General features: G+C 38.3%; 1 protein-coding gene across 1 annotated transcript; it reads left to right on the top strand.

Annotated features, from left to right (window-relative positions):
- The first annotated feature begins 1,560 nt into the window (after positions 1-1,560).
- LOC137735124 (uncharacterized) lies at positions 1,561-6,295 on the top strand. The gene is made up of 3 exons (XM_068474505.2): positions 1,561-2,564; positions 4,609-4,727; positions 5,552-6,295. The coding sequence occupies exons 1-3, from the start codon at positions 1,891-1,893 to the stop codon at positions 6,034-6,036; spliced, it is 1,278 nt and encodes a 425-aa protein (XP_068330606.2). The 5' UTR covers positions 1,561-1,890; the 3' UTR covers positions 6,037-6,295.
- Positions 6,296-17,606: the final 11,311 nt, after the last annotated feature.

The raw sequence follows: 17,606 nt of genomic DNA, 5'->3' as shown, positions 1-17,606 counted from the left end.
TGTTCATCCCCCTCTACCAAAGCAAACTTTGGCGCCCAAACCTTCCATTCATAGCCTGCTTCCTCCCTTGCGCCAGTCTTACACAGCTATATAACCCCAGTAACTTTTGTCCTGCCTTCAACCATACCCTATAGGGCTCATCAATATAGCACCCGTAATAGAGCATACAATATAGCTCTTTGTGGTCCAACCTACCACACAAATAATAATACGCTGGCAGTCGTTCGTATTAGAAAAGAACCCTAATCTAGCCACCCCCTTCTAAAGTTAGTAGGCAAAATTTTATACCCCTACGCAACGGTTAGAATACATTAATGCCCACCTTGATATGCATAAATTCACCCACGTACCTACCATCCCTATCACAATCTACCGCCACTAACCTCCCCATGGCCACCCCCCAGTTCCTCCCTCATTCGCTTTGGCATAAGGGCTGAAGGCAGCCCATGTACACGCACCCAGAACACTTGTTCCTGTAATGGGAAGTCCACAGGCACATCTAAACCCTTAACCTCTGCCAAAATCAGTAGGGTTTTACTAAAGTACCAAGGATTACCACGCAGCACACACTGCACTTCAACCTCTGTATTAAAATAGAACAAAATACAATTGTCCCTGATCGCCATAGCCTTCGCACCCGTCACTATGTTGGCTCGTGGTGCCTTGCGCGACAACACTTTGCCAACCAAGAAGAACTTGGAACAGCGCAATCATTCTGTAGCCATATCACTAATCTCCACCTCCAACCCCTCTTGATCATTCAGTTGAAACTTGGAGCAAAACAGCCGAAGAAAACTCTCCATGACAGTGATGACCAAGTCGCCACCATCGTACTTTCGCACATAACCCTAGCTCTTTTTTTTCCTCTCACACAAAGAGACTCGGAATTAATAATAACTAACTTTTTTCCTAGACTTTATTTTTTATCATCTGAGTAAACAAATCAAGCATAAATAAATAATAAAATTAAATAAAAAGTAAGGATGTCTATGCAATCAGAGTAAAAAAATAAAAAATAAAAAATAAAAAAAAGTGCTACTTTCATTTCTAATTATCATTCTAATTTGTTTGGTTGTTGGCACTGGCACCAACAAAATAACAAACCAAATGCTTTCGGGTAATGCCCAATAATATATGAAAAAGATAATCTCAGTGAGATTAAATTTATAAATAAAATTTATAAATTAAATAACATGTTATTAATATAAAAAATACGCCTACCAATGTTTAATTAATAATTCAATCGTCAACCTTTATATTATTTACTTTTTAAAAATTTATTTACAAATTTAAAAAATATCAAAAGATGTTGGCTCCCACTCTCGCTCTCTCTAGTCCAATCACAATTTTAACTCTCTCTCTCTCTGTCTCCCCTCACTCCCTCTCCCTCATTCATATACTGATCATAGCAGGACTCTTCAATCAAATCAATTTCCAGAGCATAGCAGCTGGCTCCACCTTTACCACTATTCCCACGTGCGCTCCCACTCCCTCTCACGTGTCACTCAATTGGCTTTCCCTCTATCTATCTATGTCTGCACTGCACCAACTTAAATTTGCAGGCTTTTTTGTATTGGCACTTAACCCCATTGGTGGAGAACAAAGGAGCCAATAGGAAAACAACCCTTCACCTCTCTCTCTCTCTCTCTCTCTCTCTCTCTCTCTCTCTCTCCCCCCCCACCCTTATCCTCTTTTATACGTGATACCCAGCAGGCAGAGCTGCATCCTGCTCCTCCCCCCATTTCTGTGACAATTTTCTCTGAGCTCAACTCTTTGTACCCATTAGTTCCACCCAAAAAAATACAACCCCCATTACTCCAATCAGAACTAACACACTCACTCACACGCAGAGAGAGAGAGAGAGAGAGAGAGAGAGAGTGGAAGAGAGAGATGGAAATAGGTGGGAACATGGACATGTTAAGCCATGATGTTAACAACTTTAGCAGTAGAGAGCAAGATGGTAGTAACAACTCACAACTTCCTAATAGTTGGGTTATATGGGATACTACAACTACTAGTCATACTACTGCTGCTCCCACTAACAATAACAACCACGTATTGTACTCCACGGCGGCTACAGCCGTCACTGTTGCCGCCATCGGGGAGGAGGCTTCTAGCTCTACTACCACTGGTGGTCACGCTCTCTTCACGGGTCATCCCTTGCATCATCAGTTCTCTAACATGTACAGTTGTTGGGCAGATCATGGCGGCGGGCCCCACTTCCACCAGGATCCACACCTGATGTGCTTGAAGCTGGGGAAGAGGCACTACTTTGAGGATCATGGAAATCATGCTCTGCCTCTGGATGAGCGGCACGTAGCGGGATTCCCAGTGGGAATGATGAGCAAGAAAGGCAAAGCAGCGGCAGCAGCAGCGCAGTTGTATGGTGCTGGGCAGCCGTTGGCGTTGAAGGTGGTGCCACGGTGTCAGGTGGAGGGGTGCCACGTGGCGCTGTTGAACGCGAAGGAGTACCACCGGAGGCACAAGGTGTGTGCGATGCACTCCAAGGCTTCCAGGGTTACCGTCTTGGGCCAAGACCAGCGTTTCTGTCAGCAGTGCAGCAGGTCAGTAGTAACTACTCATCACCACTGTCTACTCAGTTTCATTCCTATCCATTTTATGCATGGAAAACTGAGAAGAAGAATTGTCTTTTAAACAGTTCAATTACATATCATTAATTAAATTTTTAGATAAAGTTATACATTATATTATTAGAAGCACACTTTGATATATTAAAATTACTCAACTACTACTGTGTATTAAAAAAATAAAATATAAAAAAAAAAATTAAGTAGAAGGATTTACATATGTTTCCATAATGTGATCCTTTTAAATTTTAATAATACTCCTTCAAATTTGTGACTCCTAATCGAAAACTTTGAACCAATCCCTTTTTGACGTACTCCAATTTTCATGGACGTTTTAACTTTTGAGTAATATTATTCTTACCATAATTTTATATCATATTTCTTTACCATTTTAGCTACCAGATAAGTTAGACAAACTACATCATTTAATTTCAATTTTTTTATTAGTTAAAACACTTAAATAATCTTATCTGGAAGATAGAGACTCCTCGTATACCATAATTATCATTTAATCAACAATTTTTTTATTAATTATTGATTAACATTTTGATTAAATGCTAATTAATTTAGATGATGTGGCTGTCCAAATCATCTGACATTTAAGATGGTAAAAAAATATAGTATAAATTTGTGGTAAGAATAATATTATTGTTAACTTTTAAGAGACTGCCAACGCTTCAAGTTAAAACTAGTTTTGTGTCGGTTGCTACATTAAATTTAGTCCGGATGACAGAGACTTTAATTAAATTTAAAATATTAAATAATATTAAAACTCACTCTTTGCCCTCTGTCTCTTTTTGGCCCACCCTCCATCATCCAATGTTTAGAAAAATAAAAAGACACTCAGAGTTTGTGAAAAATAGCTAGTAATATTGAAAATGCGAAGTTAAACTGAATACTAAAAATAGTTTTTTAGTCAAACTAATTCAATTAGCAAAAATATAACTAGTGTTATAAATTGCTCTTTAGTTCTATTAACTTTTATAAGTGATTCTTTCTGTTCAAGTGATTCTTATGGGTTATCGTAAATGATATTTTGTATAAAAAAATTCATAACTAAGTGGCGTTTGAATGGAGGCATTCCAAATCTAGGGATTTAGATAACATTAGAAAGTTCCAACTGTCGTGTAATACAATTCTTAAGAGTTCTCATATGGTTGGAGTTTAGAGATAAAACTAAAAACCTGCAAGGGTTGATTTGTAACACAAAAATTAGATAAAAAAAAAAAAAAGTTTTAACGAAACATTTTTAGTACTGTTCACTTTAACGAAAGATGACATTTGTACTTTAAAAAGTCACTTCTGTTACTATTCACTTACAACACCTTTTTGTTTTTTTTTTCTATTAAAATTCAAAATTTTCAAATTATTTTCATAAGTTTTCCATAAAAATAAATAAACTTTTGTAGGAACGAGAAAGACTCAATGGGTGACTAAAGGTAACCAAAAGTACTTTTGGGCCTAAAGAAGAATTGCATTGTTGCTTTTCTTTTGTTACTGTATTATTTAAGAGAAGTAACCAAATATACCATTCATAAAACTACGGGGATTCAAGATGTAAAGGCAGAGCGTACTACTTTAACTAACTTGATTGGATCCACGTTTGTGGTTCTTATCCTTCCAATATAATAAAAGGAAAACTAATAAAAATGATTTTAAGAGTTTGAGTTTTAACGATAAAGACAAAATAAAGGATAAAGTCATCATTGACATTTTATTATAAAAATATGGTTTTTCATTAAAGTAAACAGTACCAGAAACTTTTCGTTAAAATTCCCTATAATAAAAAAGAGATACTATAATGAAAATTTTAACATTGGTTCGAAGACCATCGTCTGGAGTGACTAACTCGCCTTGGGCTTAAGCCAACTCTATACACAACTTTTAAAGTTGGTGTCCAAAAATATTCTGATCTTCAACAATTTCACTTAAAAGTCTAAAACAACTATATTAAAAAGAAATATGATGAATCATATTTTACTTAATTAAACTCTAATGGTGGTTAAATTGCTTCTTATAGGTTCCATGTAGTGTCAGAGTTTGACGAGTCGAAAAGGAGTTGCAGGAGGAGGTTAGCAGGGCACAATGAGCGAAGGAGAAAGAGCTCGCATGATCCTCTTGCCAGAAGCTCTTCTCAAGGTGTGTATATTCATCCTTATTACGTTCTTTTCTTGTTACTTTTGGGGTTAATTTTTCATTTTGGTAAGTAAAAGTAGGAGAGTATAGATGCGTACAGCTCAAATGGTAGTTTTTTTATTTTTAATTTTACCTTTCAGGATAATATTTCTCTCATGCTCAGTAAGCGGGAAAGTCCTCATTCTCCACTAGTGTTGTATCCTCATAGTTTGAATTGTTCATTCTTTTTATCATCAACTAAAGGTTATCATTAGAAAAGTTCATTTCGTTTGGAAACTGTTATTATGACAGTAGATTTGTTCGACACATATGAATGGTTAAACAACCTCCAACTGGAATGAATTTCTAGAGATGATGATAAAGAGAATATACAGTTTTAATTATGACGTTGATACAGTGAAATGATGCCACGTTAGAGGGAAATTAATGAGGACTTTCCTCTTTACTGGGAATGAGAGAAGTATTATCTTGAAAGAAACGGTAGTTGTTTTGTTTTGTTTAGGCTCATTGAATGTTTCTAACACACTATATAGTATTTAACGTTGTCATTTGTCATTAAGGGTCTAGTTTTTCGCCAAAAGAAAAGAAGACTATAGTTATAAGTAGGTTTCCAAAGAGTTGGACATGGTAGGGATATAGCTCTAATTGTAGAGTATTTCAGTCCAATATTTACAGCAGAAATTCCAGTTCACTGAAGTTTTGAGATTAATTTATCTGTCGATTGAAATCCTGTTGCTAATCACATGTTGCATCTCGAGCCGCAACATTTAGCTTTGTGTATTTACCTGCATATTGATAACAATGGAGATTTCTTAATTTGTTAACAGACAATAAGTTGATGACTGGGAGGTTTCAGTACCTATCTTCTACGACAGGACGTGCTCTCTCTCTTCTGTCATCCAAGACTACGCTTGACTCTTGGGTATCTCCATCTGATCTCTCCTCAAGGTCCAGCACTGCACTTCGGGAGCTCATTGCAGAAAACCGTGCCGCCAACTTAGCTCGCCAGCTCGTGTCATCGGACAGAAACTGGGACTCATCGTCCCATAACAACAATGTAACGGAAGACTTGTTTTGTGATCATGGACAATCATGGTCTAACTCAGTTGAACCCCACCAGCACCAGATGTTTCCTGAAAATCAACACGGTTGGGACAGGTTCCATGAAAGTAGTGGGGCGCATTTAACGCTCGATCTCAGGCGGCCTCCGAGTCAAGCATACGGATTTATGTCTGAAAGGGCCAAAACAAAGGCTGAAGAAGATCAAGAGTGTGACTTGTGGAACTCCTTCCAGGGAACTAGTGTGGTCTAAATTTGAAATTTTTAGAAGTTAGGTGATTCTTTGGTTGCTTTGTTTAGTGTGATGGCAATTAGCCAACTGGACAAATTAGGGCAGATTTTTTTCAGTGCGACGGCTGGTAGTATCTCGTGGAATAACGACATGGCGTTTTGGCAAACAGTTTAAATTCTAAATTATAAACTTAGCATGTGTAGTAATTTGAATGAATTTCTATCATATTGTATGACATAGTGACAATGCTGATTCATTATAGAGTTGTATATTTCCTTCATTTGTTGATGGAGATTGATACATTTTACTCAGTTTTTGATACGCTAAATATTAACAATCAAACTAAACCTTGCAGAAAAAGTAATCATGGTACGATTAAGTAAGGATCGTTCTATTTTGGGGTTAAAAGGGCTGCTAATCAATAAAACTAAACAAATAAGTAAACAGACAATTGGGGTTTTGAATCTATTAAATATAGTTAAAATTGAAATAAAAAATTAACCAAAAGTAGCGTATTTAAGAGCCAATATACCCTGTATTGGGCATACTATGTAGCCCACCAAAAGACGTGTGATTCAAGCTATTTACTTGCTTTGGCATGATCGTTTATGGCACTTAGGTTGAGATATGATGTCTTGTACTATACAATGCATCACCTTACTTGTCGTAAGGATTTTATGCTTACAAGTACATTTTTCCAAGCCTGCTCATTGGGGAATTGAATTTCTATATCATCCATGGTAAAGATACTAAATGACCCTCTTTTCACAATGGATTCAAGGGAACAGTTGTGGACACAAGAAGGAGTATTACAATCTTAATTTCGTTTGGAGTGTGATTGTGTAAATCTTAGTAGATTATTTATAGGAATCCTATATCCCTATGAGATCTAGAAGATTTCCTTGCACAATTCGTATTACTTGGAGAGCAAGTTTCTCATTTTCTTATTAGTCTAAATAAAGGCACAAGGCATGAGAAATATCACTCACGAATTCCTCGAGCACTTCTCTCTCTTCTCCTTGCTCCCGATTCTCTCCCTCTCTTTTTCCCTCGATAAAATAGGCCTAGAACAGAACACATATTTTATATTTTCATCACCTTCATCTACTCCATTTATATCTCGTTGCAGTGTATTGTTGACACACCCTCAATTTATGAGTGTCTAATGTAACAGTCCTAATCTTGTACGTAAATTCCTTAACAAAAATCTCATCAAGAAATCCATCCATTCAAGTCCCACACCAACATTGCCCAATGTCAATTCTACACCTCAGAACTTCGTACGTAATTATATAATTAAGGTGGGGGTCATATTTGCATGACTTGATTCGCTGTAAACAAACAAACCAACCACCATACATGCAAGGACAAGCCAACTCATCGTCGACAAATCACGTTATGCATCCAAATGGACCTTAAAGTAAATCTTATTTTTATCCCCGTCGACATATGGTATGATCATCTAGATTGTATAAGGTTGAAATTGGAGTCAGCATGCACACCACGTCTGCACGACATCAAGATTACACACATTTGGCAAAGATGAGTAAAGCTTTTAATCGTTAATTATCTTCAGAAACCCTTCCTTCTCATCAAAGTCCAAGACCAGCAACTCCGAAGTTGACATGTGTCGTCCTATACTTACTAATACTGGCATACATGACTAGCCTGACCAGATGTTTGAAATTTACTAGTGGAAAAAGTGCATGGAGAAATAATTGCTTTGTACATGCAAGCATGCTGTCTAAATAGTGTAGCCAGTGCTTCAACATAGCATCCGTAGCCAACTACTTTCCTTAGCAAGGGTAGTATAATCACCAACTTTTTCCCCCACATTAGCATGCAACCGAAACTCTATAACAAGAAGATCAAAAGCTTGTTAAAAACAAATCCTAAAAGATTTTAAAATGATTACCCAACCATAATTAAACAAGGAAACACAAAGTTAAAATTTTGCCTATAAGGTTTATGTTGAGAATGAATCCCACATTGATGAGAGGAAAGACCTTGCATGCGATTATAAGTAGTTGGGCTACTTCCCATATTGCCAATTGGTTTTATGGTGGAACCCCAACTTTCCTCTTGGTATTAGAGTAGGTTCCATATGTGAAGCCCTACGGCCACACTTGCTCCACGTATTAGGCTTAAAAATTCGTCAAACATGAGAAGGCGTATTGAGAATGAATCCCACAATGATGAAAGTAGGGACCTTGCATGTGCTTATAAGTAATTGAGTTACTCCCCATATTGTCTATAGTGAAAACCCAACTTTCTTCAATTTGTATAAGGACAATTATAGAGACATTTTCAAGAAGATTTCAACTCTAAAAGGGTCTTTGCAAATTAGATCTCCAAAAATTATAACAATGTAGACCTATTGCAAAGCAATAAGTATATGTCAAGCATTTTGTTGAAAGCTGAGCTCACTAGGAACCACAAGATTATAAGAACTCTTAAATTGTATTGGGACAAAGAAAACAATGTCCATGGATCTAACCACATCACCTAATCACTGTAATGACTTCGTAACACTAGGTGAAGCATATCTAACAAATCAAACAACTCCACCCCTTCGCAAATAAATTTGAAAGAGATCCAGTAACATGAAAAAAAAAAAAAAAAAAAAAAAAACTCTCATAACGAGAGAAATCAAAACCATCAAACTCCTAGCGAGTTTCTAGAAATTATTAAACATAATCAAAACTAAAAGTAGAAAATAGCACCACTCCACATCCTCCGGACATTCAAAAGTGAGTAGCGCCTTACCAACTAAACCTATAGTGCCATACTAGCTAAACCCTAACTTGACACAATTCGCCAATTAAAGTGATGGAGCCAAAATCTTGTGTTGGTTGTGTGCGTGGGTCAAAAGACGAACACTATCCCAACATTTCACAACAACAATTCGGTACCAAAAACTAAACTAAGAGCAAGGGAATAGAGAAAAATGACCAAAAATGATTGTTAAGAAGGGTTGTTGCCGACCTAAGGCCACAGGCAGGAGTCGGCGACATAGGGGATTTCACGGTCTTATTAGGCTAAAATTTCTGATAGAAAAGCATACTTCCAATAAAAAAAATTGTATGTTACCAACAAAAATTAAACAATAGTAAAGTAAAAAGACTGACGTACCATGCGAAATTGACCAAAACTGAAATTTTGCCTAGCTTGAGTTCTCTCTTGGCAGGCTATTGATGAATTCCACAAGGATTTTTATTTATTTTTATTAGTTTTTTATTTTTTGAGAAAAAAGTAATAATTATAATGAAGGAGGCCCAATATGCACAAATTCAAAATATAGACCACCAATAGAAACCAAAAAGAAGCCCAAAAACGTACTTTTGAGCCAACGCAGAAAAATAAATTAAAAATAAAAATCAACATCCCCTGAAACCAACCGACGCCGATGTTGGACGCCTCTTTCCACCCATCTGAAACCAACATCCCCTGCTAACATTTGAAATCAAACCATACAAAGTCCCAAAAAATGGAAGAGAAGAAGACTCCAAATTCCTCCAAAGAGCATAGCATCGTTCACCACCACTCAACGAAAGAAACCAGTGGGAAGAAGCCCACGAGCAGCAGTGCTATCAAAGGCACCCTGAGGAAAGGAGGTAGTGTAAACACCCGAGTCAGAACTCCACACAACATCTGAAAGAACCGCGAAAAGCGAAGGAAGTCACTCATACATTGGTAATAATAGCTCTCACACAGATAGAGAAACTCAGTAAACTTTAATACTAATAAGTTTATTGAGTAGTTTTATAATAAACTTTAATATTAAAAAGTGAGATTTTATTCTAAAAGACCTCAATGTAATTACCAAGAAAACCTTGTAATCATAATTGGTATATTATTTTGTCAAAACGGGATTTCCAACTATATCATCACCTTATACATATGTCAAGTGTTATGGATTGACTCCAATCTACATATGTGAAGGAAGTAGGTTGTCAAAAATCAATTTAAGAAAAGTTAACACAAAAAAAAATTATCGCATAACCAAATTACTACATATATATATATTCTCGTATAGAGTCCGAAAGAATAACCTCTTATTAGGAGAGATTTTTTTATAAAATCCTAGAGATTCCTCTGAACTCTAAAATTGGTTATATTCATCATTTTTTTTTAGCTCTGTATAAAGTTCCTCATTAGAAATTCTCTAAGCGGCAAGGAGTTGAAGAGGATGAGTAAAAACAATTAAAGAAAGAAAAGAAAACCATTTTGCCTTTCACAACAAGTAACAACACATTCACCATTATCTGCAGATACTTTTCTCTTCTCTCCAGCTGTTGTTTCAAATGGGCAAGACAGGTGGAAAAGACAACATCTGCCAATTACTATCCACCAGGACCAGGATCAGGATATGCCATTTTCCTCCTATCACGTGCATGGCACGTGAATGAACCTGCCACCATACCCCACCACGTGGCAGAACCACTAAAGCCTAAAGAAGTATCCACGTGCAGGGTTTGAAAAGTATGCTTGCTCTTGCTCGCTCTGTGCCACAAAGGCAGTGGCATTAAGATCAGTGAAATTGTGGGGGTCCCTCAAATCCCCTCCATCACATGTTTCCTTTTTCTTTTCAATTTCAATTTCAATGATTCATTTACTTGTTATGATTGTTAATTAATTGCAGATTTTTATGATATTTTTCAATATGAAATAGCACGAGTTTTTTAGTCGTTAGATTTTTGTTTTTAGTATTCATTGTGAACGTAAGATCGGTCTATAAATTACATGTTCAAGAAATTAAAAGACATAGAGTTAGTTAGGCCTAGACGTGGATTAGTTAAGATGGTAACTAATTAGTTAATTTAGCCTTAAACTTAACTTTCACATTGTGACAAGTTTTAAGACCAACCCTTACAAATTTATAAGAACAAAAACACTAAGTGAGCTTAATTTTAGGAATTGATGCTCCAGTTTTCGCTCTGAAAATTTTTCGAGTCATTTGCTATGTTTTTTTATTTATTTACCTGAGCCTTCTGTTCTCTATTTTTTAAAGATCATGCTTGTGTTCTCTTATATGAGAATTTACTTATCTCTCACTTATAATTAACGTATTTTTACTGTACGAACATTATAATTGAAACTATTTATTTTTTTATTATTATCTAAAGATCATATCTAAAAATAAATAAAAAAATCATTCGATTTGGAGATTGTTTAGTTATCCATACGTGCCAAACCAATAAACGGTTTTGGAAACAAATAGCATCCTTATGATGAACCGTCAGTGTGACATCCCACATCGCCCAGAGGAGTGATCCTTATATGCATATTCCCATCCCTACCTAGCACGAGGCTGTGAGGACGTGGTCGGGGCCCAAAGCGGACAATATCATGCTACGATGGAGTCGGCCCGGGAAATGGTCTCGCCCGAGTCAGGATGTGACAATTTGGTATCAGAGCCTAACCCTGGCCGTGGTGTGCCGACGAGGACATTGGGCCCCTAAGGGGGGTGGATTGTGACATCCCACATCGCCCAGGGGAGTGATCTTTATATGCATATTCCCATCCCTGCCTAGCACGAGGCTTTTTGGGAGCTCACTGGCTTCGGGTTCCATGGGAACTTCGAAGTTAAGTGAGTAGCGCGCGAGAACACTCCCAGGATGGGTGACCCATTGGGACGTTCTCGTGTGAGTTCCCAGAAACAAAACCGTTAGGGCGTGGTCGGGGCCCAAAGCGGACAATATCGTGCTACGGTGGAGTCGGGCCCGGAAAGTGGTCCCGCCCGAGTCGGGATGTGACAGTCAGTTTGTTAGAAGCATATCAACGAGTAAATGATTTTCAAATTGAATGATTTTTAATAAATATAATTTTTAGGTGATGATAAAGAGAATGTATAGTGAAAATTATGATTTATGTATAAAAAAAATGCATTAATCATTAGTTGGGGGACAAATAAGTTCCTAAGGGAACACAAACATTATCTATTTTTATGAGATTATCCATTTGATAAAATTGTTGATTGTTGTCTCACATAAAAAAAAATATTAATGAATCTTACATATGCTTAAAAAAGTTGAGCCACTTTTCTTGTTGCGTATTAATTTTTAAAACAAAAAAGTCAAATTTCTTCAATAATATAAGGGTCACTCCAAGGGGAGCAAGTAACTACAAATCACAGGTGCAACACTATTTTAGCGTCCCCTTGCCAATAATTCAATCTAATGTAGACAAACACTTACACATATCTTGATATTATTAATATAAGATACATCAATACTATACTCATGTTATGTAAGTTGTTCGTGACACGACAAAAGTAAAGATGTAGACTTTGCGACCCACAAAGTTGGAAGCGTTGGAGATTGGGGAGCTGAGGGTGAGGTTGCACTTATACAATGAAACAAGATGTGTACCCCATTTATTCTCTCTGACTTCTCTTTTAACAAAGAGGTTGCAATATTTTGATTGTTTGCGCGCCCGTTTGGACCACTGAATACTGACTGGTGACGACTACTACTCCTCCATCCTCTATGTTCCGACTTGAAAGCTAATCAGAAAATATCAACTAACCAAAGTTTGGAGTTGGACCACCCCACTTTTTATACAAACCTTTTAATTATTAGACATTAACTTAGAGGTTAATTAATTACCTATGCTTGAATAGTTTTGAGGTTCATTAGTGTAGTGTCTGGATTAATTTCTAGGTTAATTACCAGTACTTTTGAGGTTTATAACTATATCTATGTTTGGATTATTTCATTTTTTTTTTAAACCATTGACATTTTGTATGGAGTAAAAAATAATCCAAAAAATTATGGAAGTGACATGTGGACTTTTGGGTTAAAAATACAAGATTACCCTCGAGACACATCGGAATTTCCACGCGCATGCAACGGACAATAACGGTTCAATCAAGGAAGAGTCAAAAGTGATCAATATGGTATTTATTCAAATCCCTTTCATCACTTATCGTAATCCCTTATTGATTTTATTCAAAGAGTACATCCCAAAACTTCCTATTTAAATTAGGAATAATTGCCATGTTAATTGCAAAAAATTATTTTACATAATATCTTGCAATTATTCTCCAATTGTCACTATATATGGCCGGTCACTCTCCGCCCAAAAGGCCGGCCACCCTCCTATAAATACCCTAATCATCCAATTAAAAGGCTAAGCCATTTGCTACCCACAAACTCCTAAAAACATTCTTTTCAAAATTCTAATTTTGGCATCGGAGATTCTTCGGCCAAAGCCCCCCAATTCATCGTGGGCGCGTGAGGCTTTTGGCCTTAATCTTAGGTGTTATTATTTTGCAGGTGCATTTTCATCAAAGGAAGAGACGGCGGAAATTTGCATCCACACGTTGGTGCTTTCATTGAGAGTTTGATTCACACGCTTAAAGAAGACTCTCGCATTCAAAGTTTCTTATTTCTCGTTCGTTCGTAAACTTTTTCGTATGTTCTTATTCCTAGAATTTTTTAATTCTTTAAATAGATGTAGGAGAAAAATACAATGGCGTGAAATTCGAAAACCACAAGGAATGGAACTTCCTACGTTCAAGTATTTGGACCAAGTGATGGAGATCGAGACGTAACCCTAGCATAACGATCCACGAAGCTTAACGCAATGGCAAAATGAGTAACCTTTCCACGACGGAGCACCACCACCATGGCAGTCACGGCAACTGTCATGGTAGTGAGGAGTGGGATAGCTCCATGGCAGCGAGGCCACAATGAGCAAGGAGAAGCGAGGCAGCCACAAGCCCAGGCCCATGCCACTTAACAACATCAAGCCCAGGCCCCAAAAGCAGCCCAAGCCATTGCCTCAACAGTGCAGGCCCAAGCTGTCAAAGCCTAAGCAAATGTGGCAGATGGAGCAGCTTAGCACTCGCAGGCCTAAGGCCAGCACGCTCCAAAGCCGAGCCCAGGCCCATCACCCATGTTCACCGCACGCAGGGCAGCGCACGCACGTTGTCCACCTAGCAGCCCAAACCGATCCAAGACCAGTTCAACTGTCCTGGCTTTGGATTTATGGACCAATGATTGAACCAGGGGTATTTTCACCCTCTTTTCACAAATTTGATCCATCTTGGCTCAAATCTCACGTCTGGTAGGGGTGGGTTCAAAACACCGAAAACCGAAAAATACCGAACCAAAACTCTCAAACCGAACCGAACCGAACTGAACCGAACTGATATATATATATATATATATATATATATATATTTGATTATTTTTTTCAATGTTTATAAATAGTTTAGTCATACAATTATAACAAAATAAAACCTGTTGTGAAGTTGGTTTCAGTGAAACTTTCCAAGTTGGTAGAGCGCATGGGTTCGAACCCTCCTTATGCCTCCTGGATTTTGGAGATTTTTTTTTTAATTTTTATGACCAAATCAACAGAACCCTAGCGCAACCACACTTTTTCTATTTTTCATTCCCCTCTTCTCTTTCTCTCGTTCCCTGCCTCTAAACTTCCTCCATGTCCATTTCTCCATTTATGTAGATTTTGTGTGATGCAGATTTTGTGTGAATCAGATTTTGTAGTGTATGAGATTCAATATCTGTGTTTGTTTCTTTCCATCTGATTCAATCCAAGTCTTTTTTTATTTTATTTTTATTGTGTTGGATAAAAGATTCATGTTCTGACAAAAAAAATTAGCTTTTCCCCCTTCATATTTTGCTGCATCAATAGCAGCCCACAAATCTTGCAAACCCTAAATGAATATAATTGTTGTTGTGATTTGTAAATGAAGATAGTGGTTTGACCAGTACCAATAACCAGATTTACAAAAAAAAAAAAATATCATGGTAAAAACCGAACCAAGCCGAAACTGAACCGAAAAAAACCAAAAAAAATTTGAAGCGAACCGAACCAAACCTAAATTTCGATTCGGTTTCAGTTTTGGCAAAAAACCAAACCCAGCCTTAAAGTTTGGGTCAACTACACTTCTACCACATATGGAGAAACCTACCATCCAAGTTCTTTTATCCCACAAGGTGAACAACACTTGTCTCAACAAGTTGTAGAATTGACGAGTGCCTTCGCACAATAGACAACCTTGGTGAATCAACTTCTGCATTGTACTGGGATGCAGCGTGCCCTAGACGAGGTGTCCCGAAATAAGAAAAGGGCAGCAATGAACCTCTCTAGCAGCGTCTCGGCAACAGCCCTCAACCAGCCATGAATCAAGTGTTCTGGCAGTGTACACTCTCGTCTGGGCCCCCGAGATAGCGTATACTCTTGTTTTAGTGCGCGTATGAGCGTGCACTCTCGATTAGGCCCATAGACGAGCATACATTCATGGTTGGGGCCACACTTTGATAATCAACATGGACAATCTTCCAAGCAAAGTGTTCATTAGCAGTTAGGCCCACAAGGAGCATCATCCACTTCACATCAGAGTAGGCAACACTACGAATGGAGAGAAATAGTCACTCAATTTGGCTTAAGTTCAACCAGCAGCCTCGGAGTAACCCACTCGCCTACTAGGAACATACCACATGCATCGTAGCCACGACATAGACGAGCCTAGCATAGGGAAGGGCAGCCTAGACCAGCAGGTCACGATAAGGGCAGCCGAAAGCTTCGCTACTTTAGCAAAGGAAAATTCAGGAAGAAGTATAGAGGTTTCTGATTGAACCATGACGCGACTTCCAGTGTAATGAAGTCACTGACGAGGTGCTCCGATGAGACATGACATACATAAATGGGTTATCTTTAACAGACGAGATCGAGCAGGCAGAGCCTCTACGCAAGTTTAACATGTCATATTTCATATCTTTTAAGGGAGATGAAGACCCGGAGAGACGCCTAAAGCACTACTGCAGTGCAATGATCCTTTATCGAAACAACAACGCCATCATGTGTAAGATATTTGCAACAACTTCTCAATGCGAGGTGCAAGATTGGTTCCACACCTTGCCACCATAATCCATCCGAAGTTTCAATGAGCTTTCTTTGGCTTTCACCAAAGAATATTCATCTTATCACTCGATTAAGAAGAAGTCTGATCATTTGTTCAACATCAAGGAAAACCCAAAAGAGTCACTCTTCGACTATGTGAAGAGGTTCAAAGCAGAAAAGGCGCAAATAGTCGGACATAACGACTCGATAACTAGTGCAGCCTTCCAAAAAAGACTCTTAGTAGACCACCCCATATTCGGAGAATTGATCATGGGAGAAGATCTAACTCTGGCAAACTCATTTGTTCTAGCAGAAAAGTATGCACATTAGGATGAGGCACGGTGAGTAAACAAGGCACTCGAGTAGCCTCGAAAATAATCGACAGTAGCTTAAAAGAAGAAGGATATAAAGCAGTAGAACAACAAAATCAGGCAGAAGGCCAAGTGCAGGGACTGATCCCCGACTAAAGGAGGCCCGACGCCTAAAAACTACACTAAGTTCTCGATCTCAATCCACCAAATCCTTCGCGACATCAAGAGTGAGCCATGGTTCAAGCTGCCGAAACAATCGAATGGAAACACCTCCAAGTTGGATCACGCCAAGTACTGGCCATTCCGTTGAGGTCCTGGTCACATAATCGACGACTGCTACACTTAGAGGTATTACCTAGAGAAGCTAGTGAAAGAATGCAAGGTCGGCAGATACTTGGACAAGCTAGTTACGTAACCTAGAAAAAACACAGACGCCGATAAATAGCCACCAACCAAGACAATTCGGATCAATGACATATTCGCCAAATCCGAGCACTTGAGGCCCACCAACAACTCCAAGAAGAGAAAGATCCAACAGGCTCTATTGATCTCTCAAATCCAGGCAGTCAAATCCTGACCTATGCTTCACCGAGCAGGATGCCGAAGGTGTCAACTTTCCACACGATAACCCGCTAGTGATATCTGTCGAACTAGCTTATGCTATAGTCGACAGAATGATGGTTGAAAACGAAAATGCGGTCAACTTACTTCAGCTCTCAGTAATTCAAAAGATGGGCCTCGAAAGCATAATCATACGCCAAGTGAAGGTACTCACCAGATTCAATGGACACACCTCAATTGTTATCATCAATATTACACTTGGCGTGAAAACACTGCCAGTTGTCTCAAAGCAGACATTCACAATAGTAAGCGACTCGTCTCCTTACAATGGGATTCTTGGGTGACATTGGCTAATAAAAATGGATGTCGTAATCTTTGTCAAGTATCAAAAGATCTGATTTTGAATCCTGGGAGGAAGAGTCGGAGAAATCAAGTCTGACTATGCCATATCTCGACGATACACTATGCAAGTACTGAAGGAGTCAAAGAATTAGTCTTTTACCCCTGTAAAGGCAACTGAAGTTTAAAGGGATGGCGAAGCTACTAAATACCAAATATAGTAAACGGATCAAGAAGTTGGTGCCCAAATCAACACACAAGCAAATGAGACGAGATGGAAACCCAAAGAGGACGTCGAACATTCTTGATCCCAAGCAGCCGGAGAAGATGGCTAGAATCGGTTCATGTCTGAGCCCGAAGAAAAATGAGGAATTCACGGCTTTCCTTGGGGGAAATCAAGACATCTTCACATAGTCACCTTCCGACATGCCCAGTTGGTAGTGTGTCACAAGCTTCACGTCAACCATGTTTTCAAACCGGTGATCCAAAATAGTAGACATTTCGTACTCA

Source organism: Pyrus communis, chromosome 7, assembly GCF_041283825.1.
Source record: "Pyrus communis isolate YQ-2024b chromosome 7, ASM4128382v1, whole genome shotgun sequence".
NCBI lineage: Eukaryota > Viridiplantae > Streptophyta > Magnoliopsida > Rosales > Rosaceae > Pyrus > Pyrus communis.
Note: the sequence above shows the minus strand (reverse complement) of the source record. Positions and strands in the feature narration are given on the sequence as shown.

Bases quoted from the DNA above. Each gene is read 5' to 3' on its own strand.
- LOC137735124 (XM_068474505.2), top strand. From the start codon at position 1,891: ATGGAAATAGGTGGGAACATGGACATGTTAAGCCATGATGTTAACAAC. The intron at 2,565-4,608 runs GTCAGTAGTAAC...TGCTTCTTATAG, and splicing joins TTCTGTCAGCAGTGCAGCAG to GTTCCATGTAGTGTCAGAGT. The intron at 4,728-5,551 runs GTGTGTATATTC...ATTTGTTAACAG, and splicing joins TGCCAGAAGCTCTTCTCAAG to ACAATAAGTTGATGACTGGG.